Here is a 25,567-nt window from a genome sequence, read left to right on the forward strand (position 1 = left end):
GGTGGGCAGGGGTGGGAGAGCGAGCAGGGGTGGGGTGAGCGAGCAGGCAGGGCAGGGCAAGGGTGGGATGAGCAGGCAGGGGTGGGGTGAGTGAGCAGGCAGGGTAGGGGTGGGGTGAGTGAGCAGGTGGGGCAGGGGTAGAGTGAGCAGGCAGGAATGGGGAGAGTGGGCAAGGGTCGGATGAGCGGGCAGGGGTGGGGTGATTGAGCAGGCAAGGCAGGGGTGGGGTGAGTGGAGCAGGGTTGGGGTGAGCAGAGCAGGCAGGGATGGGGTGAGCAGGCAGGGGTGGGGTGAGTGGGGCAGGGTTGGGGTAAGCAGGAAGGGGTGGGGTGAGCAGGCAGGGGTGGGGTGAGCGGGCAGGGGTGGGGTAAGCAGGAAGGGGTGGGGTGAGCAGGCAGGGGTGGGGTGAGTGGGGCTGGGGTGGAGTGAGCGGGCAGGGGTGGGGTGAGTGGGGCAGGGCTGGGGTAAGCAGGAAGGGGTGGGGTGAGCAGGCAGGGGTGCGGTGTGCAGGCAGGGGTGGGGGAGCGGGCAGGGGTGGGGTGAGCGGACAGGGGTGGGGTGAGCAAGCAGGGGTGGGGTGAGCGGGCAGGGGTGGAGTGAGTGGGGCTGGGGTGGGGTGAGCGGGCAGGGGTGCAGTGTGCAGGCAGGGCTGGGGGAGCGGGCAGGGGTGGGGCAGTGGGCGGCGGCCGGCCTACCGCTGCTCCATCTCCTGCTTCATGTCGATGCCCTGCTTCTCCAGCAGCTCCCGCTGCGCGAAGGCCCAGTCCACGGGCTCGGCCGGCGTCTCGGCACAGGGCGTGCGCTCGCGCTCCTGCCGCGCCTGCTCTGGGTGGTTGAAGCGGAACACGTGGCTCTTGCCCATGATGATGCGGTTTCCTGGGGACACAGGGAGAGTTGGTCACTCGGTGACAGGCAGATGTGATCCCTAGGGGATGGGCAGGTGTTGATCACTAGGGACAGAGATGGACGATTGTCAGGTGACGGATGGGTGATGGGTGATTGGTTGCTAGGTGACAGATGGGTGATTGGCTGCTAGGTGACAGATGGGTGATTGGTTGCTAGGTGATGGATAGGTGACAGGTGGTAAGTGGTCACTAGGTGACAGGCAGGTGAGTGACTGCTAGTGACAGGCGGATGTGACTTAGAGGATAGCTGTCTGCAAAGTGGCAGAGAGTGTCCTGTGCCGGATGATGTGGATGGTCAGGCACCTGTGCTCGGACAACCCTGGACCCTCCCCGCCTGTCCTCCAGCCCCCCGGGGCATCCTGCCCCTTTCCCACCTTGAACCCCACCTGGGTGCGCTGGGCGCAGCCCACTGCCCTACCTGACCGCAGGATGCTGGGCTCCGTGACCTTCTTGCCGTTGACGTAGGTGTCAGCCCCCTCACAGGGCTCCAGGGTCACCACAGCTAGGGCAGAGGGGCAGGGAGGGAAGGAGGACTCAGCTGCATGGTGGGGGTCCAGCCGCCCCCTAAGCTCCTGACCCATGGGGACAGATCTCTGGGGCTGGTGTCCCCAGGCCCTGTGACACAGGCACTTTGCGTCAGCTGCCTGTCCTGGGGCCTGTCCATGGGGACGTGCCCTGAGCTCCGGCCAGCGGGCACCTCTGGGCTCCAACATAGGCGGGGGACTGGAAATGGACACCGGTGCCCCTGAGAGTGATCCCAACTGTCCCCAAGTTGGGAACTCAGCTCTGCGGCCAGCCCTAGTGGCCCGGCCCTGGAGCGCCTGTCCAGAGGCCCTTTGGGGCGGGTCACCTTCTCCATCTCCGAGGGCATCACTCCGGAAGATGCAGTGCTCCTCCTTGATGAAGTGTCCACTCAGCACAATGTCCTGCCGCCGCTCCCCATCCTCGCGGCCCACCCTGTGGGGGCAGCACGTCAGGGCGGCCCCTGAGGGACCCCTCCAGTCTGGCCTCCAAGATGCCCAGGGTAACCCCGACCACTGCCCGGCGGACACACCTGGTAACGCCATCCTTGATGTAGTACAGGAGGCATTCGGACATCAGCGGGTCCTCGTTCAGGTTGACAAGGTGCGGCGTCTGTGGGCATGGGGTAAGCGCCCTGAGCAGTGTCCTCCTGGCCTGGAGCCTCTGCTGGCCCCTGCAGCGAGGGGTGTTCCCAGGTCCAGGCCGTGGGGACTCAGCCTGAGCACTTGGGGATGGGCGCTTGGGAGAGGCCGGGACCTGGGTGTCCACTCAGAGAGATGCGGGCGGGGCCTGAGCAGTGGCCAGACAGGTGGGGGCACAGTTGCTCCTTGGGCAGGGAAGTGCCCACCGGGTGGCCCCTCCCAGAGGGGTGGGTGCGTCTGGACCACCCCCGGGTAGCGCGTACCTTTTTGGGGGAGAACACCCCCAGCGTGCCTCCGTCCTCCCGCATGGCCACGCCCATCTCTGCCAGCAGCGCTTCCCTGCGGACAGAGCAAGGTCAGCTGCCAGCACATGTGTGCCCCTGGCCAGTGAGATGGGGCACCTGCTCACCTCTCTGGGGTCGGCCGGCCAAGGTGGTGGAGGGCAGGGAAGAAGCCAGGGGAGAGCTGGGTGGGAGGGCTGGACTCTAGGGCCCACCTCAGACTGCCCCTAGACTGCCCACCTGCATCTGGATTCTCCCTGCACCTCCAACTGGACGCCCTGCCCATGGCTCCACCCTGAAGGCTCCCACCTGCCCACCCTGATGGCCCCCATGCCCCACCCTGATGGTCCCCACCTCTCCATCCGGATGGCTTCCGTGCGCCTCAGTTTCTCTTCCCAGGTTTCATTGAGCTCAGCGATGATCTTTTCTGTCTCCTGGGGTGTAAAGTGAGCAGGTGAGGTGGGGACCACTGCAGGGCCCAGACTCTGTGGCTGGTGTCCCACGGAACGAGAAAGGTGAGGTGAGAGCTGGGGTTCAGCACCTCAGAGCATGTTCCCTGTGAACACATGCTGAGAGCGGGGGCTCGAAGGTTCTCTGGGAGGAATCTCCATGATATTGGAGCTAGGGGATCTTTAAGGATGAAAGTCACTGACCAAGCAAGTAGAAGCAAAGGTAGACGAATGGGACCACATTAAATGGGCTCCTGCAACTCAAAGGAAACCAAAATACGAAGGCAGCCTACAGACTGGGGAAAATTATATGCCCACCACTCATGTGACAAAGGATTAGTGTTCAGGCATATAAAGAACTTGTAGAAATACACAAGAAAAAAAAATCCCTATCAAAAAGTGGGAAGGAGATAAAAGAACTTCTTCAAAGAAGAAATACAAATAGCCAGAGCATATGAAAAGATGCTCTGTATCACTAACCCTCAGGGAAATGCAAATGAAAACAGCAACGGGATATCCTCACACTGGAACTCATCTGAAAGAACAACCAGTGCTGGTGTGGATGTGGGGAGAAAGAGATTCTCATTTATTGCTGGTGGGAATGTTGACTGGTCCAGCCTTTTGGTAAGATAATATGGATATTCCTCAAAAAACTAAAAATTGGGGGCTGGAGAGATGGCACAGCAGGTAGGGCATTTGCCTTGCACGCGGCTTACCCGGGTTCGATTCCTAGCATCCCATATGGTCTCCCGAGCACTCCCAGGAGTAATTCCTGAGTGCATGAGCCAGGAGTAACCCCTGTGCATCACTGGGTGTGACCCAAAAAGAAAAACAAAACACCAGTGGGGTGGTCTTAAAAAAAAAACAAACTAACTAAAAATTGAACTTACGTATGACCCAGAAATACTGCTTTTGGGAATATACCCCAAGGGCCCCAAAACACATGTCAGAAAAGACATCTGCACTCCTATGTTCACTGCAGCACGGTGTACAAGAGCCCAATGTGGAAACAACCCAATGCACAAAGACAGGTGACTGGATGAAGAAACAATGGTATATATCCACAATGGGATACAAATTGGCCATAAGGAAAGAAAACGCCGGCAATTTGCTGCCATATGGATGGATCTGGAGAGGGTCGTGTGGAGTGAAATCAGACAGAGGAGAGGAACAGGCTCGAATGAGCTCTCACAGTGGGAAATAAAGAAACCTCGTCAGGGGTTATCAATGCACAATGGCAATAGAAACCAAGAGCAGAACTGGCCTCAGCAGGAAGCTTGGCACTGGGGCAGGGGTCGGGGGGATAAGTCAGGGGAGGGGGCACCAGGAGAGCAGGGGAGGGGAAACGTCCCTGCACAGAGGCAGGCTGGGGGCGGGAGGGAGAGGCTGGTGTTGGAACAACATGAAACCCAATCAGAAATATTTTTGTATCTTTGTAATTTCACTGTGATTTGATTTAAGAAAGAAAAGGGAAAGAATTTCTGTAAGGGAAGAAGCAAGTCCCCGAGCTGCTGAGGCCACCGCCGCACTGTCCCCGGGCATCCCCCAGCAGCAGCCTCTCTCCGGCCCCCGGTACCCCCCGGCGCCCCTGCTCGCCAGACCTTCTTCCTTGGCCAGCACCCGACACTGTTCACCGAAGTGCAGTTAGGAGTGACCACACGCGTGGCCTGCCCCACGTGAGGCATCCCAGCAGGTGCAGGACGGGCACCGTGGGAGGGCCTGGAGCCCTGGCAAGACCCCTAACAGCAGGTGAGGGCTGTGGACAAGGCACACCAGCCTCGGACACCAGCCCAGAGGTGCCGAGGCCCTTTGGGAGCCTGCCCGCCACTCTCCAGGCTCACAGGGCCCTGACTTCACACCCTCGCACTGTGGCCAGCCTCATACACTTCCAGTCCCGGTTATATAATCTCGCCTGCAGGCCATGGGCCCACCCAGCACTAGGCCCCGCCCCTCGGGCCATAGCCCCACCCTCAGGCCGTAGCCACGCCCACAACCAGGCCCCATTTTATAGCCCCACCTTTAGGCTACAAGCTACAGCCAGGCCCCGCCCCTCATATAGCCCAGGCCTCCGCCCAGGCCACGCCTACACCCAGACCCTCTCCCCTCGGGCCACAGCTGTGCCCACAGCCAGGCCCCCACGTCTCACACAGCCTCACCCTCAGGTCACGCCCCACCCCTCATGTGGCCCCGCCCTCAGGCCAGGCCACACCCATGACCAGGCCCCGCCCCTCAGGCCACAGCTGTGCCCACAGCCAGGCCCCGCCCCAGACCAGGCCACGCCCATATACCCCGCCCCCAGTCCAGGCCACGCCCCTCACCTTCAGCCTCTCGATGGCTTCCTCGCTGCCAGGGGCGAACAGGAGGCGCTCGTGCAGGCTGGACACAGAGGCAGCGCGACTGGACAGGGCTGAGAGCGAGGACGATGGGCTCATGCCCACCAGCGCGTTGGTCACTGTGGAGAGAGCGGCAGGCGCCTGACGACTCTGGCGGGCCTCCCGGCTGGGGCAGACGCGGGCAGCGGGCAGCGGGCAGCGTGAGGGCGGGCCAGGCGGACAGGAGGGAGGGAGAAGCGAGCGGGGAGGCCGCGGGCGGCGAAGCGGGAGGAAGAGGTGCGGCGAGCAGAGCATGCACAGCCGCTGCGTCCGCGGGGCTTCCTGCACCCACCAGAGCCCACCCACTCCTTCCTCCACCCTGAGACTGGCACAGGACCTCGAGAACAGCCGGCCGGTGGGATCGCTGCTCTGGGTGGGCCCCGCCACCCCAAGGCGCACAGCCCCTAGTGCCGAGCCTGGGGCTGCCCTGACTCCTCCCAGCCAAAGCGACACACAGCAGCACATAGCAGAGGTGGGGGCTGGGGAGACTGAGGGCGCCCCGTCCCCGGCGCTGCAGGCGCCACCCCTGCAGACTCTGGGACAGAGGGCGGGCGCGGCCTTCCATCGCCGCCCCGCTCAGCCACCTGCCTCGGGGGCCCCCACTCTGCCACGGCCACGCCGGTGGCTTGGTCACATGACTGGGCGCCTAGGGGAGGGGTGCCCTCAGGGCCAGGAGCAGGGCCACAGGGAGCAGAGCGCAGCGGGTGGGGGCACGAGGGGATACACACATTTGGGTCCTCCGGGCAGAGTGCCGGCTGAGGGGAAGAAGCGTGGGGGAGACAGAGAGAGAACGTTTGTCCCGCGGGGCCAGGGCACCCGGCCAGCGGGAGGGGCTGCAGCGGGGACAGGGCAGCTGCCAGCCGGGCTCAGTGGTGCCCAGGGCTGCGTGGCCCACCGCCCGGTACTCACTCTCGGTGATGTCGCCCAGGCCCTGGGCATAGAGCAGGTCGCGCAGCCGGGTGACCTCGTCCTTGAGCTCGCGGATGAGCTTGTTGTTGGGGTCCTCGTTGATGACGGCGTTGCAGCGGATCTGCTTGGCCCGGTCGGCGTACCTGGGTGGTTCCGGGAGCCGTGGGTGCAGGCCCGTGGCACGTGCCCTGCCCGACCCCTCTGGGCGGGGCCTCTGCAGCTGGGGGCGCCGGGAGCCTGGCCACACCCGCCCTGGGGACCCCTGGCCCAAGAGACCCTTAGGGGGCCCCGTCTGGTTCTCTCAATTGGGGAAACTGAGGCCCTGGGGAGTCACTCCCCGTGGTGAGGCCTTTGTCCCTATGTCCCCAGGGGACAGTGTGAAGGGGGTTGTGCAGGTATGTCCCACTGGAGCTGCAGACAGGGGTCAGAGGGCAGAGCTGCCTTGGCCAGCTGGTGTCTCAGGAACACCCCGCTGTGGTCGCCTGGGACCATGGATGCAGCCCAGAGGACACCCCAGAGAGCCAGCTCCCTCCCGGACTCACCTCAGGGTGCTCAGGGTCTCATCATAGTTGATGTCTGCAGGGCTCAGGGCGGCCACCATTGCTGTCCTTGAGTTCCCTCCTGTGGGCATGCACATGCATCAGCTATGCCTGGGGCGGGGAGGCTACTGTTCTGGGTAAACTGAGGCAGGGCCAGGGAGTGGGCACGGGGTCTTCTGCACTGCACAGGACCCTCGTCTTCCCTGTCATGTTTTTGTCACACGGGGGGTCACTTTAGGATGACCACATCTAGTGGGGCACATAGAGGGGACGCTGCATATGGACCCCCCTCCTCCGCTCTCAGTGTGGCCAAGAGGCAAAGGCCCCCACTGCTGGCTCTCACCAGCCGTGTGCGGATGGCCCCCTGGCCCCCCCACACACATGCAGCTGGCCCTGCAGGAGGGTCTGCTTCCACAACCGGGCAGGAGGACACCTGCTGTAGCCCATGTCCAGCTACCCCCCAGGGCTGGTTCTGGGGTGCAGGACTGGGCACGCAGAGGTGGAGATACTCAGCTGTCTGTGTCCAGGGAGGGGGGAAATAAGCCCATGACTCAGTTTACCTCTCTGAATGTTAGTCCCTAACCCTAACATATCCAGAGGAGGTCCTGGGGTTATTCTGGGAAGGGCTGAACAAGAGTCCTGGCGATTCTGTCCCATCCACCATCTCTCTCTGACTCAAAACTCGGGCGGAAAGAAGGGGTGACTTCTGAAGCCCCAAGCCTAACCAGCACGGCCTCTCGGAGTCATGGTCTCCGAGCAGTGCGCATGAGAGACGTGAGCTGGGGCGCTGGCAGCCCCCAGAAGGAGCCATGAGTTTCTCCTCAAGAGTGACGGGTGGGGGGGCCTCACCCAGGTTCTCCCGCAGGAGCCAGGTGAGCACAGAGTCGCGGTACGGGATGAAATCCGTCTTCTTCTTTTTCTTGTTCTGCGTGAGAGGAGGGTCAGTCCGTCAGCTGCCAGGCCCCAGGAGCCCCTCCGAACCCACCATGACGGCCCATTAGCCACAGCCCAGCGCGCTTGACCCAGGCTTCATGCCTCCTGCCCCATCTCCCTGCACGTGGCACTGCCCACTCACTTCCAGCGTCCCTGTCACCCCCCTCCACCAACAGGGGCCCGGGTGGCTCTTGAAGTTCTACACAGTCCCCACAGCTCCTCCACTGGTGCCTCACAGTGACCGCCACATCCTCCCCGGATTCCTCGGCTTCTCCAGAGAGCTCACAGGTCTGCGACCTTCACCCTGTCTAGGGTCAGGGGTTCTTCACGGGCTGCCTCACTAACCCCCACCGCGTTCCCCCAACCCCTCATGTGCCGACAAATGATGTATTCATTATAAATAGGAACTTAAAAAGAACAATACAGCCGCTTATCCCGTGTCCGACTTCACACAGAGCTCCTTGTGATTCTTCATGCTGTTCTCTGGAATTTCCTCCTAGCAGCCCACGTGGCTCCCCGAAGTCCCTCACCCCTGTTGGTCTCAGTCCTCTCACACTGTCCCCCCCGTCTATGTGCTTCCTCGCCATCCCCCCTAACTCCTCCAGCCCGCACCCCTCTCCCTACATTTCCTCTCATGCTTCCACTCACTTCCTCACGAGACTCACGCCGTCCTCAGAACCTCAGTGTACACCCAGTCCCCAGTTTCTCACAGCTCTACTGTTCGCAAAATTGTCCTCAGAGCTCCTCAGAGGCCCTGAGACTTTCCCTCCCCAATTTCTCAGTTCCCCAAGTAGTTCCTCAGACAGGTCACAGCTTCCTCACATTCCTCATCCCCGATTCATTGTTTCATTGCTTCCACACTTCCTTGTGGTGTTCTCTTTAGAGACACATAGTTTCGCACTTTTGCAGTTTTAGAGACACATAATTCCCCAGAGTTCCTCAGAGTCACTCACATAGTTGCACCAAATCTCTCACTTACTCTCACACAGATTTTCATACATTCTTATAGTTCTGATAAAATATCCACACTGATTCACGTGCTTCCTCTCACACTTCCTCACCAACTTCCATACATTTCCTCATACTTCTACAAACCTCTTCAATCCCATACGCTTCCTCACTTCTCATACCCTTCCTCTCATACTTCCCCTCACGCTCCTCCATACTTCCTCTCACAATTCTCATATTTGCTGTGTATTTCCTCTCATACTTATTTTTTTTCTTTTGGGGTCATACCCGGAGATGCACAGGGGTTACTCCTGGCGGTGCTCGGGGGACCCTATGGTATGCCAGGGATCGAACGCGGATCAGCCGCGTGCAAGGCAAACGCCCTACCCGCTGTGCTGTTGCTCCAGCCCCTGCACAGACTTCTTGTACTTTCCTCACTCTCTCTCACTGATACTCTCACTTCCTAGCACACTTTGAGCACTCCCACATACACTTCCTCCTACTGCTGCACGCACTTCTCACTTCTGCATACACTTCCTCTCATACTTGCCCTCACGCTCGCCCCCCACTTCTGCACACACTTCCTCCACACTTCTCTGCAGCCCGTCTCAGTCCTCAGGTGGTCTGCCTCTCAGGAGCCTCCCTCCTGCCTCCCCTCTGCCCCTGCGCCTTGGCCCCATTCCCGGCTCTCCCGGCAGCCTCTCCGGCTGTGCAGACCCATGCTCCCGGCCCAGCATCCCTTGGCCCATTTTCCTCCACAGGGCCTGTCCCACTTTGTCATGCTTTTCTCTGCTGCCTGAGGTGCTGAGTCAGGCTCCAGAGCTGGGCCAGTGAGCAGATGGAGGACACCTCCTGGAGAGCCGGCTGAGGGCCCGGAGCTGAGGAAGCGGCTTACCTTGTTGGGCCCAGAGTCCTGCAAAGGAAAACACAGAGTCTGAGGCCTGTGGAGCCCCGGCCGACCCGGCAGCCCTCCTCACAACGGCCCGACATTCTCAGGGGCGCGTCCCGTCACGGGCACCCGGTCGAGCCGCCAGCTCCCCTGAAGGAGGCAGCAGGTCACGTGGCCGCGGCCCTGCCCACATGGAAAGATGCACCAGCATGTCCAGGGGAGCCAAGGATCGACTGCTTCATCAGGACCAAGTGTGACCCTCTGCTGCAACGCAGACCCCACCCCGCGCCAGACCCTGCCCACTCACCATTTCAGCCAGGGCGGAGATGACCTTCCCCAGGGTGGTCAGGGACTTGTTGATGTTGGCACCCTCCTGTGTGGGCAGAGGATGGTCACTGGGTGCCATCCCGAGCCCACTGCGGGCTGCAGGAGGCGGGCAGGGCGGCGGCTCGAGGCATCCCCACCCCTGAGGGTCTCAGGACTCCAGAAACATCCGCATGCACTGCCCCGTCAGCCTCGGGTGGGGGCATAGGGGATCAGCCTTCCTGCCTCGCCCACCGTGCCCCGCTGGGCCAGGCTCGCCCTTACCTTGAGGCGGGTGCCCTTGGCCCCCGTGGAGTCCGCCCGCTCGCTTCCTGCCAGGTCCACCAGGCTGATCTTGCTCACCTGCGGGTCAGAAGCAGCACACACCGCCACGGGTCACTGCAGAGCCACAGGGCAGGCCTGCCGGTGCCCTGACACTGTCCACGCCTCCGGGGCCTCACTCTGGCGGAGACCTGCAGGGCTGAGGCGGCTGTGGCACCGAGGGGCACAGCCCTGCCTCAGCACAGCAGCACTGTCCCAGGAGTCAGTCAGACCTCCGGACGGTCACACGGACAGTTGGATCCCCCGGACACTCACACAGACAGTCGGACCCCTGGACACTCACACAGACAATCAGACCCCTGGAAAGTCGAACCACCGGACACTCACACGGACAGTCGGACCCCTGGACACTCGCACAGACAATCAGACCCCTGGAAAGTCGAACCCCTGGACACTCACATGGACAGTCGGACCCCTGGACGTTCACACAGACAGTCGGACCCCCAGACGCTCAGACAGTCAAAACCCCAAATGCTCACATGGACAGTCGGAACCCTGGATGCTCAGTCAGTCAGCCAGAACCCCAGACGCTCACAGGGACAGTCGGGCCCCTGGACACTCAGATAGTCGGACCCCTGTACACTCACACAGACAGTTGGACCCTGGACACACACACAGATAGTCAGACCCCCAGACACTCAGTCGGAGCCCCGGACGCTCACATGGACAGTCGAACCCCGGATGCAGACACTTGGACAGTCAGTCTCACAGGCCCATGTGGCTGTGACAGACCCATGTGACAGAGCTTCTGTGGCCAGCTCTATCCTCTCCCAGCCCCACTGTGTCCCCAGGGTATGGGGAGGGTCTGGATGGGGAGGCCGACCTGGGGTGGGCATCAGGGGTGGGCGGAAAGACGGGCTGAGGAGCAGCCATGGGAGCACAGAGCATGTGCTGGGCAGGCTCAGGAGGTGCCCCAAGGCTGTGGGCACCCGGCTGGGCGGGGCTGGGCACCTCCTCTCCTTTGTGCTGGAGGTGCCCCGCCCACCCGCACCTCTCCCCGCCCAGCCCCCTGATGGCCGCCCAGCAGACCCCTCCCCTCCCAGAGAAGAGGCCTTGCCTCACCCCCGGGAGCCCGAGCCAGCCCCTTGCACTGCCCACTGCTCCGTCCTCCCTCCCACCTGCTGCTGTGTCCTCCCGGCACTCTCCATGCCCTCCCCGTTCCCTCCCTGTGTCTCCTGTCCTCTCCCCGTGTCCTCCCCTCCCGGCCCCCAACCTTCTCGGTGGTCACGTCGGTCTCTGCATCATGGCGCTTCTGGGTGAAGATGATGTTGAAGACGGCGTGGGAGCGGCTGCTGGTCTCATTCATGTTGGTGGCCGCCACGGTCCTGGACACAGGCCACACACATGGTGACCAGGACCCCGTGGCCAGGCACATGTGTCCTGGGGCTGGGGGTCACTGTGACCGCACAGCTATTCTGGGGCCTCAGGGCCACGCGCACCAGGGGAGACCCTTGGTCTCGGGGTAAACAGAACCCCAGCAGGGAGCGTGGACACGGCCAGGGAGGGTGTGTGACTGGCGTGGGCCCCTCCGGTGTGTGTGAGCATAGAGTGGGGGCAGGTGGGAGTGCCCGCCCCCGCCCTGTCCCCACCAGCACCCCAAGGGGCCCACCTGGCCTTGTTGCCCGAGTCCATGAGGTCCTGGATGTCGTTGTAGGAGGTGACGGCCAGCTTGGACAGGTCTTCCACGTAGGGGCCCAGCAGCGGGTGCTCCCGCACACGCAGGTTGCCCTTGTTCTTGGGGTTCAGGAGGTCCCGCACGCGCTCACAGTAAATCTCCATGTAGCTGACCTGCAGGCAGAGACAAAGCCCAGGAGGGGGGCTGTGGAACCCCAAAGTGGGTGCCGTGTTCCAAGGCGGGCAGGACGAGTGCCGTGTCCCAAGGCGGGTGGGACGGGTGCTGTGTCCCTGAGGCGGGCGGGCGGGACGGTGCCCTGTCCCCAGGGTGGGGCTTGGTGGCCTACCTCCACCGAATAGGCCATGTTGTCGTTGGTGGTGTCGTTGATGCGGGAGAAAAGGTCCTCGCAGAGCTGTGGGTGAGGGCACGGTTAGGCCCACACACGCCAGCCCTGTGTTCAGCCCCACCCACGCAGACCCACCCCTGCCCTGCCCTCGGGTGCCAGCCTTGCCCACCTGGCCCTGAGCGACTCAGAGCAGGAGCCGCGGCCCGGCCCACCCCGTACCTGCGGGATGATCCCCTGCTGCTCCTTCTCCTGGCGCCCCATCATGGTGTAGGACTTGCCGGCGCCCGTCTGGCCGTAGGCGAAGATGCAGACGTTGTAGCCCTCGAAGGCGTGCTGCAGCATCTCCTCGCCGATGTCGCGGTACACCTGCCTCTGCGAGGCGTACTGCGGGTCCGCGGGCTGCGGGCGAGGGGCAGAGGCGCTGCTGGCCAGGGGCGGGCGAGGGGGTGGCCGTGGGGCCCGGGTGCTCGGGGAGGAGGGATGCGGGGCCAGCGGGGCCTGGGGGTGCCGCGCCCTGCCTGGGGCTCACCGAGGTGTGTGACCAGTAGGAGTAGTCGAAGCTGAAGCTCTTGGGTGTCTCCTTGGGCTGCTTGGGGTTAACGATGGCTGTGGGGAGAGCGGGAGTGCTGGCCGTCCGTCCTCCCGAGAGTCCTCCCCACTGCAGCTCGCGCAAAGGTGGCCCCTCCCCGCCCCCGGCCCAGGTCTGGATCCCCCAAGAGCCGGGGTGCGTCCAGGAACTCAAGAGGCCCCCCAGGCCGTCCCCACACGGCATCCCCACCCAGCGGGGGTTGTCTCTGCTTCCACAGCCCTCCGGGGTGCTGGGTGACCGGGGCCTGTCAGGGCTGTGCTGCTTCCCGCCATGGCCGGCAGAGTTGGGAGCCGTGACGGACAGAGGCGAGGGAGGGACACTGACTGGAGCACAGACTCTGGGACAGGGACCCCGAGTTCAGAACTCGCTTTATGAGCCTCTGGAGGCCCCAGGGGCTGTGAGGGACCCTCGTTGCTTCTGCTGGCATCTCAGAGGGACGGACACGCTGAGAGGCCACTGGCGTCCAGAGGGACAGACACGCTGAGAGGTCACGGGCATCTCAGAGGGATGGACATGCTGAGAGGCCACGGGCCTCCAGAGGGACGGACATGCTGAGTGACCACGGGCGTCCAGAGGGATGGACATGCTGAGTGGCCATGGGCGTCCAGAGGGACAGACACGCTGAGTGGCCACGGGCCTCCAGAGGGACGGACACGCTGAGAGGCCGCGGGCATCTCAGAGGGATGGACATGTTGAAAGGCCATGGGCGTCCAGAGGGACGGACACGCTGAGTGGCCACGGGCCTCCAGAGGGATGGACACGCTGAGAGGCCACGAGCGTCCAGAGGGATGGACATGCTGGGTGGCCATGGACACCAGAGCTGAAGAGGCCAAAGGAGCTGCAGACCCAGGGCCCTGAGCTGGGGAGGGGACAGCTCTGCCCCATCACTGATGGTACCCCAATCACTGCCCCGCCTCTAGGTGGGTTCCCCCACTCTCTGGCTGTGCTCCCCACACTCACTGGTCGTGCTCCCCGTCATCTGGATGATACACTTGGACTCGCGGCTCATCTCGCGGGAGTTGAAGGGGCGCACCCGCACTGCCACCTTCACAGAGGCCCCGGCCATCTTGGCGCCTGTGGACAGTCACTCCTTGGGGTGGCCGTGGGCAGGGGGCACCTGGGGAGAAGAGGCACAAGAGCTGGAGGCAGGAGGGTCCTGCCAGCCCAACCCTGCAGGCCCAGAGCGGCACTGGGGCAGGGAGGGGCTGGTGGGGCTGTCCGGGGGCACTGATGGTCAGGGCGAGAGGCGGGCCCTCTGGGGTCGCGTCCCTCCTGAGCTGCACCCTGAGAGGCGCAGGGGGGCCTCCTGGGGTCCGGCAAGGGCTGCTCTGTGGGACCATCGGGCAGTGAGATGAGGTCAGAAAGTCCAGCCCCGACCAGCCTCCCCCAGCAGTGGGCTCCCGGGGAAGGTGCCGGGAAGGTGCCGGGCGGGGGCCGCCTGCCTCGGGGAAACAGTCAGGGAGAGGCGGCCGAGGGCCAGGCAGGGCCACTCTGCCATGAACCCTGAGGGCAGCTCCTGTTCTGAGCCGGGGTTGAGCCCCTGGGGTCATTGGGGGGCAGGCACCGAGCAGACCCCCAGGAGGGTGTGGGACCCCCGGGCAGGAGGGCGCAGGAAGGTCTGAGCTCAGTGGGGGGAGGGCACCACTTCCCTCCAGCCTGGGGGCGGGCTGAGCTCGAGGCTCTCCCGGCCAAGGGCAAGGTCACATGTGCCGAATGCCCGGCAGGAGAGAGGCCGGACGCGCAGGGGCTGCCTCTGGGGTCAGGGGTTAGGGCCAGGGTCAAGGTCAGAGTAAAGTCTGAGGTCACAGTCAAGACTGGGGTCAAGGTCAGACTGAGGTCAGGATTGAAGGTCAGAGGCAGGGGCAGGGGTCAGGGTAGGGTCAGGATCAGGTCAGGGTTAGGGGTCGAGGGGAACTTATGGGTGGGACAGAACTAAGGCTCAGTGGCCGCTCTCAGGCCAACTCCACAGAAAGACTGTGGGCACGAGCGGCCACCCAGGACAGCCCAGGCACCTACAGGGGAGAAGGTCACCCACGGGGCCATGGACGGGACGGGGGCAACCGACGGAGGGGGAGGAGGCCAGAGGGCAGGACAGGAGGGCAAGGGCTGGGCCACACGCGGGGAGAGAGACCCCTCACGTGGACCCTGACCCACACAGACCCCCCACGAACCCTGACCCACACAGACCCCCCACAGACCCTGACCCACACGGACTCCCCACTTGGACCCTGACCCATACAAACCCCCCACGGACCCTGACCCACACGGACCCCCCACGGACCCTGACCCACACAGACCCCCTACTTGGACCCTGACCCACACAGACCCCCCATGGACCCTGACCCATACAGACCCCCCCACGGACCCTGACCCATATAGACCCCCTACTTGGACCCTGACCCACACGGACCCCCCCACTCGGACCCTGACCCACACAGACCCCCCACAGACCCTGACCCACACAGACCCCCCACAGACCCTGACCCACACAGACTCCCCACTCGGACCCTGACCCACACAGACCCCCCACAGACCCTGACCCACACAGACCTCCCATGAGAACTCTGACCTACACAGACCCCCCCACGTGGACCCTGACCCACACAGACCCCCCACAGACCCTGACCCACACAGACCCCCCACAGACCCTGACCCACACAGACCTCCCACGAGAACTCTGACCCACACAGACCCCCCCACGTGGACCCTGACCCACACAGACCCCCCACAGACCCTGACCCACACAGACCCCCCCACGCGGACCCTGACCCACACAGACTCCCCACGCGGACCCTGACCCACACAGACCCCCCACGCGAACTCTGACCCACGCAGACCCCCACGCGGCTCCCCCAGCCCTGCAGGCTCCTCCATCAAAGCCGCGTTCCTCTCGGCAGGCCCAGGGGTGCGCAGCCCTCGGGCCTCGTGCTCCCGCCCCCGCAGCCCCTCCTGGCCAGGCCCAGGGCGCAGTGGCTGTCCGTCTGTCCGGGGCTGGCCCGACCCCACTCGCCCCCACCCTACGTGCCCCTGCACCTCTCGGCCGGTCCCTGAGCAGCTTCCCCGAGGGGGAGCAGTGAGCAGGGGGCCTGAGACAGCGGCCGTCCCGGGGCAGGGGGAGCGAGATTTCATTTTCTTTGTTTTGGTTTTCGGTCAGGCTGCCTCCTGGCTTGGGCCCCCAGGGGGCTGGGCCAGAGCAGGGCCGCACACCCGCCTCGTCCCTGGCCCTGGGAATGAGTTGGAGCAGACCCCAGGCCCGGGGTCTGAGACGGGGCCCGGCAGGTGTGAAGGCTCAGACCCCCAAACCTTGTGTGGACTCAGGCTCGTAGGCTGTTCCCGAGGACACAACAGTGACTGGTGACCGCCCGGCCCGAGGGGTGGGGAGACCCCTGTGTGCCAGGGCTGGGGAGGCCCCGGGACGTGCCCGTGGGGAGGCGAGGAGGCCCCGGCACAGGAGGCTGCGCCAGGCACATTCCCATCCTGCTCACGGAGCTCTCGGGCGAGACGCGGGCACCCAGCCCGAGGAAGAGTGCTCTGCGGCCCCGGGAGAAGGGGACAGGATGACAGAGGCGGAGGGCACGGGGCACGGGGAGGAGGGGCCCCACCCCAGAGCAGGAAGAGCACTGTGGAGAGAGAAGGAACTACTAGGTGACTTGGGCCTGCCCAGCGGACACATGTGGAGGTCACGAAGGGCGCGTGGACACGGAGCGGCCAGGACAGGAGCGGGCTGCCGTGCGTGCACCTGCGAGCTCCAAGGAGAAAGGGCGCAAGGGCGCGAGGTCAAGGGACCGATTTAGGGCGCGGGGACGCTCTAAGCCTGGCTGTGCTGCAGTGCTGGGAGGGCGGCCGGCCGGCCCCGCGCCAGGGCAGCACCCAGAAGAGGGACAGAGGCCGAGAGATGCCCCACCCCGGCGAGACCCTAACAGCCCCAGCCCCCAAGACAGCCATGGCCGCCGCCGCACTCAGCCAGGGTCGAGGTGTCTGCACCACAGACCATTCCCGTGAGCGTGACACCCACACGGGAGCCCGCTCTCACCTGGGGCAGAAAAACGACTTCCAGTTTAGCATAGAAAAGGAATCATCTCTGAAGAAGGCAGAGGAAAATGGAGCTTCAAGGAGCGTCTTGGGCGGGGAGGGCAGCAGAGGAGGGAGCTAAGAAGAGAAGCGCGATCACGGGGCCGAGGAGAGCGCGGCCGAGAGCTCGGCCGCCTGAGCGGCACCATCCGGCCTTCAGCCAAGCACGGGCAGGCAGATGCCAAACCTCATTATGTAAAGACACGGCTGGAGCAATACTGCAGCGGGGAGGGCGCCTGCCTTGCACGCGGCCGACCGGGTTTAATCCCTGGCCTCCCGGAGGGTCCCTGAGCTCACCAGGCGTGATCCCTGAGCACAGAGCCAGGAGTCGGCCCTCAGCACTGCTGGGAGTGGCCCCCAGAAATGTAAAGACACGCCTGCAAGCCTCACATCCACGGAGGAACGACACAGACGACATTCCAGCTTCACCAGGGGCGGGCACGGCAAGTGTGGACACATTTCCACGGAAAGCCCTGAGGCGAATGTTGGCAAGCCAGAGCGGAACCACACGGAGCGACCCCCAGGTGAGCAGCGTGAGTCGGCAGCGGGTCAGACATGCAGGTGTGTCTGAAGCCGTGGGTTGGAGCTGATTCTGAGCTCGAGGAAACAAAGGGGTCACCGTCCCAGTCATAGCACACGGCTTCCGCAGAGCCCACAGGCATGTGTGTGTCTGTATGTGTCTGTGTGTCTGTATGTTTGGGTGTATCTGTGTGTGTTTGTGTGTCTATATGTCTGTCTGCATGTGTCTGCATTTCTGTCTGTGTGTGTGTCTGTATGTCTGTCTGCATGTGTCTGTGTTTGTGTTTGTCTGTGTCTGTGTCTGTGTATGTCAGTGTGTCTGTGTGTCTGTGTGTGTCTATGTCTGTGTCTGTGTGTCTGTGTCTATATGTCAGTGTGTCTGTGTATGTCTATGTCTGTGTGTCTGTGTGTCTGTGTGTATCTGTGTGTGTCTGTGTGTTTGTGTGTCTGTGTTTGTGTCTGTGTGTGTCTATGTGTCTGTGTATTTGTGTCTGTGTTTGTGTATGTCTATGTGTCTGTGTGTGTCTGTGTCTGTGTGTCTGTGTGTGTCTGTATGTCTGTGTCTGTGTGTCTGTGTGCTTGTGTGTGTCTGTGTGTGTGTCTGTGTGTATATGTGTCTGTGTGTGTCTGTGTGTTTGTGTGTATCTGTGTCTGTGTGTCTGTATGTCAGTGTGTCTGTGTATGTCTATGTCTGTGTGTCTAATGTGTGTGTCTGTGTGTCCGTGTTTGTTGTGTGTCTTTGTCTGTGTCTGTGTGTCTGTGTGCTGTGTGTGTCTGTGTGTTTGTGTGTGTGTCTGTGTCTGTCTGTGTGTCTGTGTGTCTGTGTGCTTGTGTGTGTCTGTTTGTCTGTCTGTGTCTATCTGTGTCTATGTCTGTCTGTGTGTCTGTGTGTGTCTATCTGTGTCTGTGTCTGTCTGTGTGTCTGTGTCTGTGTGTCTATATGTCTGTATCTGTGTATCTGTGTGCTTGTGTGTGTCTGTGTGTTTATGTGTGTGTCTGTGTCTATCTGTCTCTGCATCTTTCTGTGTGTCTGTGTCTGTGTGTCTGTGTGTCTGTTTGTGTCTGTGTTTGTCTGTGTCTGAGTGTTTCTGTGTCTGTGTGTGTGTGTTTGTGTGGAGTGAGCCCCCCTTGCCAGGCCCCCGGGGCTCCCACTGTGGGTTTGCCTTGGCATGTTCTGTGGGTCTTTGCCGGGTGGGGGGCTCCACGCAGCAGGTGGGCACTCGGGCTCGGACAGGACAGGGGGCGTTGCTGTCCAGACTCAGTGGGAAGCCAGGGAGCTGGGTTCTGCCCTCCCACCTACAGGGCCTCCGAGCCAGGGCTGAGCTGCCTCCTGTGGCCTCGGGCTGGCCTCCTCGGGCGCTGGGTTCAGTGTCTCCCTGGCTGGGATCAGGGACACCCAGTGGCCACCTCTTGAGGCGGGGCGGGCACCAGAGCAGGCCGGGCTGCCCGTGAGTGTCCGAGCTGAAGGCCGCTGCCTGCGCCTCAGGAAGGACAGGTCCTTACGGCAGAAGGGCAGCCCCACCGTGGCCCGGCAGGCACAGCGCCGCCTTGGAAACAGCTTCCTCCCAGGGGCCCCGCTGCCCCCAGGGGCCCCCGGGTGTCAGCGCCCGAGCAGCGAATACGAGCAGCGCCGGGCCGAGGGGCACGGAGAGGCGGAGAAACACGCGTGACGCGTGGGGGCGTGGGGCAAACCACGGAACACACGGATGCTGCTGAGACTCTCATCCTGGCAGCCCAGGGGGGACTCGCCCTTGCCCGGGACTCGCCAGGACACACGCGGGCCCCCGAGGGCCGAGCAGACAGCGGCCAGGGGAGGTGGCTTTAGCCGGGCACCAGCACCTGTCACACTCCTTCAGACCCACCCTCCAGATAAGCTGTGGGGAGCCGAGACCCCAGCAGTGCTCCGCCCTCCGTGACACCCAAGACCTCCCGGGGAGCTGCTGGGGACGCGCCCCATGGGCACACGAGCATTAGAGTGCGGGTGCGAGTGTGGGTGCAGGTGAAGAAACAGGTGTGGGTGCGGGTGCAGGTGAGGGTATGCAGGTGTGAGTGTGGATGCAGGTACAGGTGTATGTGTGGGTACTGGTGCAGGTGTGGGTGCAGGTGAGGGTACAGGTGTGGGTGCAGGTGAGGGTACAGGTGTGGGTGCAGGTGAGGGTACAGGTGGAGGTACAGGTGGGGCACAGGGTTCTGGGTGGGCTGCCCCCAGGGCTGCAGTGCCGAGCCCGCCCTCCCAGGCCATGGGGTGGGCTCAACCATCCTGCTCTCCTTGGCACTGAGGTCCCTCAAATCTGTCCTTGGCCAGTTTTGTTCTGAAGGGCAGTGGGCAGTGCCCACCTGCACCAGGTCTTTCCTCGACAGGAAGGAGCCAATGTCAGGGGCCCGAGGGGGCAGCTGCTGTGGTCCCACATGTGATGAGCAGAGTGTCCGTGATGCTGGGCCCAGCCTGAGTCCAGGGAGCAGCTTGGCCACGTGAGATGTCACAGCAGGATGCTGGCGACTGCCCCCTACAGACCCCAAAGACACATTCAGAGACAAACCAGCAGGGCCTGGAGAGAGAGCAGATCCTCGCATGCAGGGGACCCACCCCAGCACCATGCAGAGTGCCCGAACCGTCCAGGAGTGAGCCCTGAGCACTGTCAGGAGAGATCCCAGAGCACAGTCGGGAGAGATCCCAGAGTACAGTTGGAATCCCAAACATAGTCGGGAGAGATCCCAGAGCACAGCCAGGAGAGATTCCCGAGCACTGTCGGCAGAGATCCCAGAGCACAGGAAAGATCCCAGAACACAGTCGGGAGAGACCCCAGAGCACAGTCAAGAGAGATCCTGGGCACAGTCGGGAGAGATCCCAGAGCAGAGCCGGGAGAGATTCCCAAGCACTGTCAGAAGAGATCCCAGAGCACAGGAGAGATCCCAGAGTACAGTCGGAGAGACCCCAGAGCACAGTCGGGAGAGATCCTAGAGTACAGTTGGAATCCCAAACATAGTCGGGAGAGATCCCAGAACACAGCCGGGAGAGATTCCCAAACTCTGTTGGGAGAGATCCCAGAGCACAGTTGGGAGAGATCGTGGGCACAGTCAGGAGAGATCCCAGAGCACAGCCGGGAGAGATCCTAAACATAGTCGGGAGAGACCCCAGAGCACAGTTGGGAGAGATCCCAGAGCATAGTCGGGAGAGATCCCAGAGCACAGGAGAGATCCCGGGCACAGTCAGGAGAGATCCCAGAGCACAGTCAGGAGAGATCATAGTTGGGAGAGATCCCAGAGTACAGTTGAGATCCCAGAGCACAGCTGGGAGAGATCTCGAACATAGTCAGGAGAGATTCCAGAGCACAGGAGAGATCCCAGAGCACAGGAGAAATCCCAGAGCACAGTCAGAAGAGATCCTGAGCTCAGGAGAGACCAGAGCACAGTTGGGAGATATCCCAAGCCCATTTGGGAGAGATTCCGAGCACAATTGGGAGAGATCCCGGGCAGAGTTGGGAGAGATCCCAGAGTATAGTTGAGATCCCGAACATAGGAGAGATCTCAGAGCACAGCCGGGAGAGATTCCTGAGCACTGTCGGGAGAGATCCCAGAGCAGTCAGCAGAGCCCAGAGCACAGTCGGGAGAGATCCCGGGGACAATCAGGAGAGATTCCTGGCACAGTCAGGAGAGATCCTAGAGCACAGTCGGGAGAGATCCCAGAGCACAGTTGGGAGAGATCCCAGAACACAGTCGGGAGAGATCCCAGAACACAGTCGGGAGAGATCCCAAGCACAGTCAGGAAAGATTCCAGAGCACAGGAGAGATCTCAGAACACAGTCGGGAGAGATCCCAAGCACAGTCGGCAGAGTCTAGAGCACAGTCGGCAGAGCCTAGAGCACAGTCGGGAGAGATCCCGAGCTCAATCGGGAGAGAATCAAAACACAATCAGGAGAGATCCCGGGCACAGTCGGGAGAGATCCCGAACTTCAAGTCGGGGGCCCTGATGCCGCCTGCCCCTGCAGAGGTGCACACACAACCCCCACCCCCTCCTGGCTGCCTGGACAGCACAGAGCCCAGCGGCCTGTCCTGGTGGCCACGTGAGCCTCTTGCTGGCTCCTTTTCATCCAAATGGGCCGGAATATTCCAGTGCATGTCCAGCCAGTTTCAGGAGAAGCTGGACAAATCGCCTCTGCTGATCCTGAGCCCCGAAGTGGGCGCTGAGGCCACAGGCAGCAGGGAGGGAGCAGGGAGCAGTGGGGACCCCGAAATAGCCTCTCAGGACGCGGCCCCACTCCTGGCACCATGAGGGGCTCCCTGCCCTGCTGCCCTTGCCGTCCACCTGCGCTGTCAGGAAGGACGTGTGTCTCGGGCACTCCATAGCACTGCCAACACTGAGAGGAAGCCTCTGGAACATTCCACACTCACAGCACCCACGGGTGCCAAGAGAGGCAGAGGGGGCTCACAGCCGTCTGAGTGCTGCTTGGGCCCTGGACAGAGACCCTGGGCCACACAGGCCCCCAGTGGGCACCGACACTCATGGGCTTCCCCTGTGGTTCCCGCGGACCCCGCAAAGCCACAAGACCAAACTCTGCAGGGTCACAGACGAGGACCAAGGGGAGAAAGGCCAGTCCCGGGCATGGGTCCCTCAGTGGGCAGGCTCCCCCGGGCCTGCCACCGCAACATCCCCAGGCTGGACAGACTCCGCCATCCCAACCCTGTGTCCCTGTGTCCCAGAAGGAGCCTTTGTACCCGTGCCCACCTGGACCCCTGCCACTGGCTGCCCTTTGGGGGTGGGGGCTGCACAGTGGGGGCTCAAAGCGTGGCCTGCATGGGAGGAGCGGCACTCAGCCAAGTCACAAGAGCATGGAGCACCTCCAGGGGCTTCGAGAGACCCCCAAACCACAACAGGGGGGATTCAGGGGAGGGGTGCGGGCCTGGGGGAAGGGGAAGGGTCAGGAGAGGAGGGGGAGGGTGTGGGGGAGGGTGGCCTGGGGTCAGGTGGAGGGTAGTCCCCAGAGCAGTGTGCAGGGGTGAGCCGGGCAGGGCCTGAGCAGGGGCAGGGCAGGGTGGGGCCTGAGGAGTGGCTGGTTCCTGCTAAAGCCCAGAGCCGCTGAAGAACGCAGAAGGGCCTCTGCCTGCAGCCCGGGGGTCAGTGCCACGGGGTGGGGGTCTGGGTAAAGGGACAGGAAGAAGGAGGGGGGAGGGAAGGAGGAAGGGGGAGGGGGAGGAGGGAGGGAGGCACACGGGGAGGGAGGGGGGCCAGGACAGAGGAGGGAGGGGAGGAGGGAGGCAAGGGAGGAGGGAGAGACCGGAAGGAGGCATGAAGGGCTTGAGCCAGGCCAGGCTGTGAGGACAGGAAGGTCCGAGTCGAGTGCCCAGTGGCTGCTACAGGGGCTCTGGGCTGACGGCAGTCCTGGCTGAAGGAGGTGGGCAGCGCCCCTCACGCCAGAGGCAGGGCAGCCCCTGGGAGGGGCTGGCCGGGCGCCCGGAGCACAGCGCAAGGGAGGACGCAGACCCTGAAGCTGAGCGCTGCCTCAGTCGCTCTGCTCTGCGGGGTGGGCACGAGGCAGGGGCCGTCCCCTGGGACCCCGCACCACACAAGCCCCGTCCGAGGCAGCTGCAGAGGAGGGGCCTGGAAGCTGTCGGTGGGAGCAGGCCTCGGGGTCGGGGAGGGCCTGGGAGGAGGCACCCTGAGGAGGAGGACCCCAGCTGGGAGCAGGTATGTGAGCGGGCACTGCCCCAAGAGCCCCAGGCCGGGCCCGTCCGTGCTGGCCCGTGCACTCAGGGCGGGGCGGGGGCGGGGGCGCCCCGTCTGGCCCAGGACAGGACCAGGCCCAGCTGCCCCTTCCGAGGGCCGAGTGGGGTCGGCGGCAGCTCCCGAGGCTGCCTGAGGCTCTGCCCCTGCCAGCTGAGGGCGAGGGGCCCGGGGCATCACCCCCACCACCCACCACCGGGGCCGTCCCCAGCGTCCCTCAGCACCACAGCCGAGCCACAGCTGTGTCTCGGTGAGGATGGACAGGCAGGTGGGCAAGGGTTCTGGGGAGAAGGCGGGAGCACTGTGCGTGTGTGTGTGAGTGTGATGTGAGCATGTGATTGTGTGCCAGTGTGTGTGAGCGTGAATGAGTGTGTGTATATGAGTCTGTGCACGAGTGTGTGTGAGCACGTGTGTATATGCATGCAAGTGTGTGTGAGCATGTGTGTGTGTTCCAGTGTGTGTGAGTGTGTGTATGTGTGTGCACACGAGTGTGTGTGAGCATGTGTGTGTGCAAGTGTGTATGAATGTGTGTGCCAGTGTGAGTGTGTGTGTGTGCATGCGAGTGTGTGTAAGCATGAGTGTGAGTGTGTGAGTGTTACTCCAGCAGGGCCAGGACAAGTAAGAAGAGGTGAGCGGTAAGAATTTGGGGCCCTGCTCTGCCCTTGCAGAATGGCGGAGATTGAGGTGGGCAGGTGGCCACTCGGGTGCCCAGGGCTCAGGGCTGGGCAAGGGGCTTGCAGGGCTCAGAGGCAGAAGCCCCCCACTCACCAGGCTGGGAGCAGTAAGCTGCCAAACAGGGACCGGAGAGGAGCAAAGTAACCTTGGGGGTTAACCCCCAGTGACCTCTGACCTTGACATGTGCCCCCTCCTGCCCAGCACCCCCTGCAGTAACCTCCCGGGTGGGGCTCTGGGGGAGCTGCAGGCCCGGCCCTGGTACTCAGGGTGGACAGCACACCCACCCATCCCCCTCCTGCAGCCCAGGGCCCCCCTGACCGGAAGGAAGGGCCGAGCGCTGGACTGAGGGGCACGGCAGGGCGGGGCGGCGCTCAGCGCACGGGAGGGGACAGAGGGCCCCCGGCGCTCCCCCCTCAGAGACCCACCCGCCCCGCACCCCACCGCTGCCTGCTCTCCTGTTCCCCAGAGACGCTGGCCCTGCTGGCCCTTCCTCACGGGCACCGCCCCTGGGGTGTGGCAGAGCCCGGGGTCTCACCCCAGCAGGACCCTCCAGGCTGCGCTCCTGCTCCCCGCGGCCCCGATGCGTGGGCGGGTAGGGGGAGCCACACCTGCAAAATGGCCGCGGCAGGTGGCGCCCCCAAACCCAGGGGGCCGGCCCGGAGCGGGCTCCCTCTCTGCAGCCGCGGCGACCCCCACCCGCCCGCCGCCCGCCTTCGTCCGGAGCACCCGAAGCGGGGGAGGGATGGGGGGGCGCTCTCGGGGCCGCGCACAGCCGCATGACTTGGCACCGCCCTCCCCCCTCTCCCGGGGCCGCTCCTCGCCGCGGACCTGTCACCGCGGGCGGGGGTCGCCGGGACCCAGCGCCGCGCCCCGCCGCCGCTGCAGCCCCCGCGCCCCGCCCGCCTGTTTGGCTGAGGCGCAGCCGCCGCCTCCCCCGCGGGGCCGGCCGGCTCCTCCCGCGGCGCCCGGAGGCCTCTCGAGGCCCGCGGCTGCGGGGGCGCCTCAATGCGCCCATTGTTCTCCCGGGGGTCGGCGGGGGGCGGGCGACGCGCGCGGACGGCGCGGGGCCGCGGGGCCGGGGGGCTGCGGCGCCGGGCGCGCACGGGGCTGCGGGGTGGGGATGGGGATGCGGGGTAAGGATGCGGGATGCGGGATGCGGGATGAGGATGAGGATGCGGGGTGGGGATGGAGATGCGGGGTAAGGATGCGGGATGGGGATAGGTATGGGGATGGGGATGGGGATGGGGATGGGGATGAGGATGGGGATGGGGATGGGATGGGGATGAGATGAGGATGCGGGATGACGATGCTGCGCAGGTGCCGGATGAGATGGGGACGGGATGGGGCCGGGCCGGGCCGGGCCGGGCGCGGACGGCGGGAACGGGCCGGGGATGGGGACAGGGACAGGGACAGGGACAGGGACGGGCCGGGGAAGGGACGGGGACGGCGCGGACGCAGGCCGCGCGGACACTCACCTCGCGGCGGCCGGAGCGGCTGCGGCGGCGGGCGGGTCCCGGGCTGTGACGGCCGCGCCGCGTGACGGCTGCGCCCCCGCCCGCCCCGCCGGACGCTGGTTGGCTGCGCGCGAGCTGGTGTGTCGCGGCCGGAGGGACAGCGGGGCGGGCGGGCCGTGACGTCACCGCAGACTAGGCGCGCGGGCCCCCGCCCCCGCGGCCTCCCGCGCCCCCCCCCACCGTGCCCTCGTCCCCGACCCCTCCCAGCCAGGACCCACCGCGCCCAGGGCCCCCCACTACCGTGCGCCCGTCCTGGGCGCCCCACGCTAGCCCCCTCCTCCTGCGACCCCGCCCCGTCCCTCCCGCCCGGCCAAGGACGAGAGTTGGGGGTAGCAGGGGCCGGCTGGGGGGTGGGGGGCAACGCATGACAGGTGAGTCTTCACACTGCAGGAACCCTGTGCCTGCTCCTGGGGAACCTGCCTCCCCGCCCCCTGCGAACTGCAGGGGTGGTCGGTGACGCCATGCCTCCATCAGGGGGGCGGC

General features: G+C 64.0%; 1 protein-coding gene across 14 annotated transcripts in view; it reads right to left on the minus strand.

The window, feature by feature from the left end:
* Positions 1-25,199, minus strand: part of KIF1A (kinesin family member 1A) — a 46,825-nt gene extending 21,626 nt beyond the window's left edge. For 7 of the 14 annotated variants that reach the window (XM_055122967.1, XM_055122965.1, XM_055122964.1 and 4 more), the window contains exons 1-21: positions 25,046-25,199; positions 13,544-13,700; positions 12,524-12,600; positions 12,214-12,393; positions 11,995-12,060; positions 11,643-11,821; positions 11,247-11,358; positions 9,977-10,054; positions 9,696-9,761; positions 9,395-9,412; positions 7,468-7,543; positions 6,622-6,700; positions 6,080-6,222; positions 5,899-5,925; positions 5,117-5,250; positions 2,704-2,783; positions 2,332-2,407; positions 1,960-2,039; positions 1,756-1,862; positions 1,324-1,407; positions 696-876 (exon numbers count right to left, since the gene is read on the minus strand). In XM_055122967.1, the coding sequence (XP_054978942.1) occupies positions 696-876; positions 1,324-1,407; positions 1,756-1,862; positions 1,960-2,039; positions 2,332-2,407; positions 2,704-2,783; positions 5,117-5,250; positions 5,899-5,925; positions 6,080-6,222; positions 6,622-6,700; positions 7,468-7,543; positions 9,395-9,412; positions 9,696-9,761; positions 9,977-10,054; positions 11,247-11,358; positions 11,643-11,821; positions 11,995-12,060; positions 12,214-12,393; positions 12,524-12,600; positions 13,544-13,649 (1,949 nt within the window). In that variant the 5' untranslated portion in view covers positions 13,650-13,700; positions 25,046-25,199. The remainder of the gene's footprint in view (positions 1-695; positions 877-1,323; positions 1,408-1,755; positions 1,863-1,959; positions 2,040-2,331; positions 2,408-2,703; positions 2,784-5,116; positions 5,251-5,898; positions 5,926-6,079; positions 6,223-6,621; positions 6,701-7,467; positions 7,544-9,394; positions 9,413-9,695; positions 9,762-9,976; positions 10,055-11,246; positions 11,359-11,642; positions 11,822-11,994; positions 12,061-12,213; positions 12,394-12,523; positions 12,601-13,543; positions 13,701-25,045) is intronic. The other 7 variants (XM_055122970.1, XM_055122969.1, XM_055122968.1 and 4 more) reach the window with 1 other exon arrangement.
* Positions 25,200-25,567: the final 368 nt, after the last annotated feature.

The sequence above is a fragment of the Sorex araneus genome, chromosome X (genome assembly GCF_027595985.1).
Source record: "Sorex araneus isolate mSorAra2 chromosome X, mSorAra2.pri, whole genome shotgun sequence".
In the NCBI taxonomy this organism is placed as follows: Eukaryota; Metazoa; Chordata; class Mammalia; order Eulipotyphla; family Soricidae; genus Sorex; species Sorex araneus.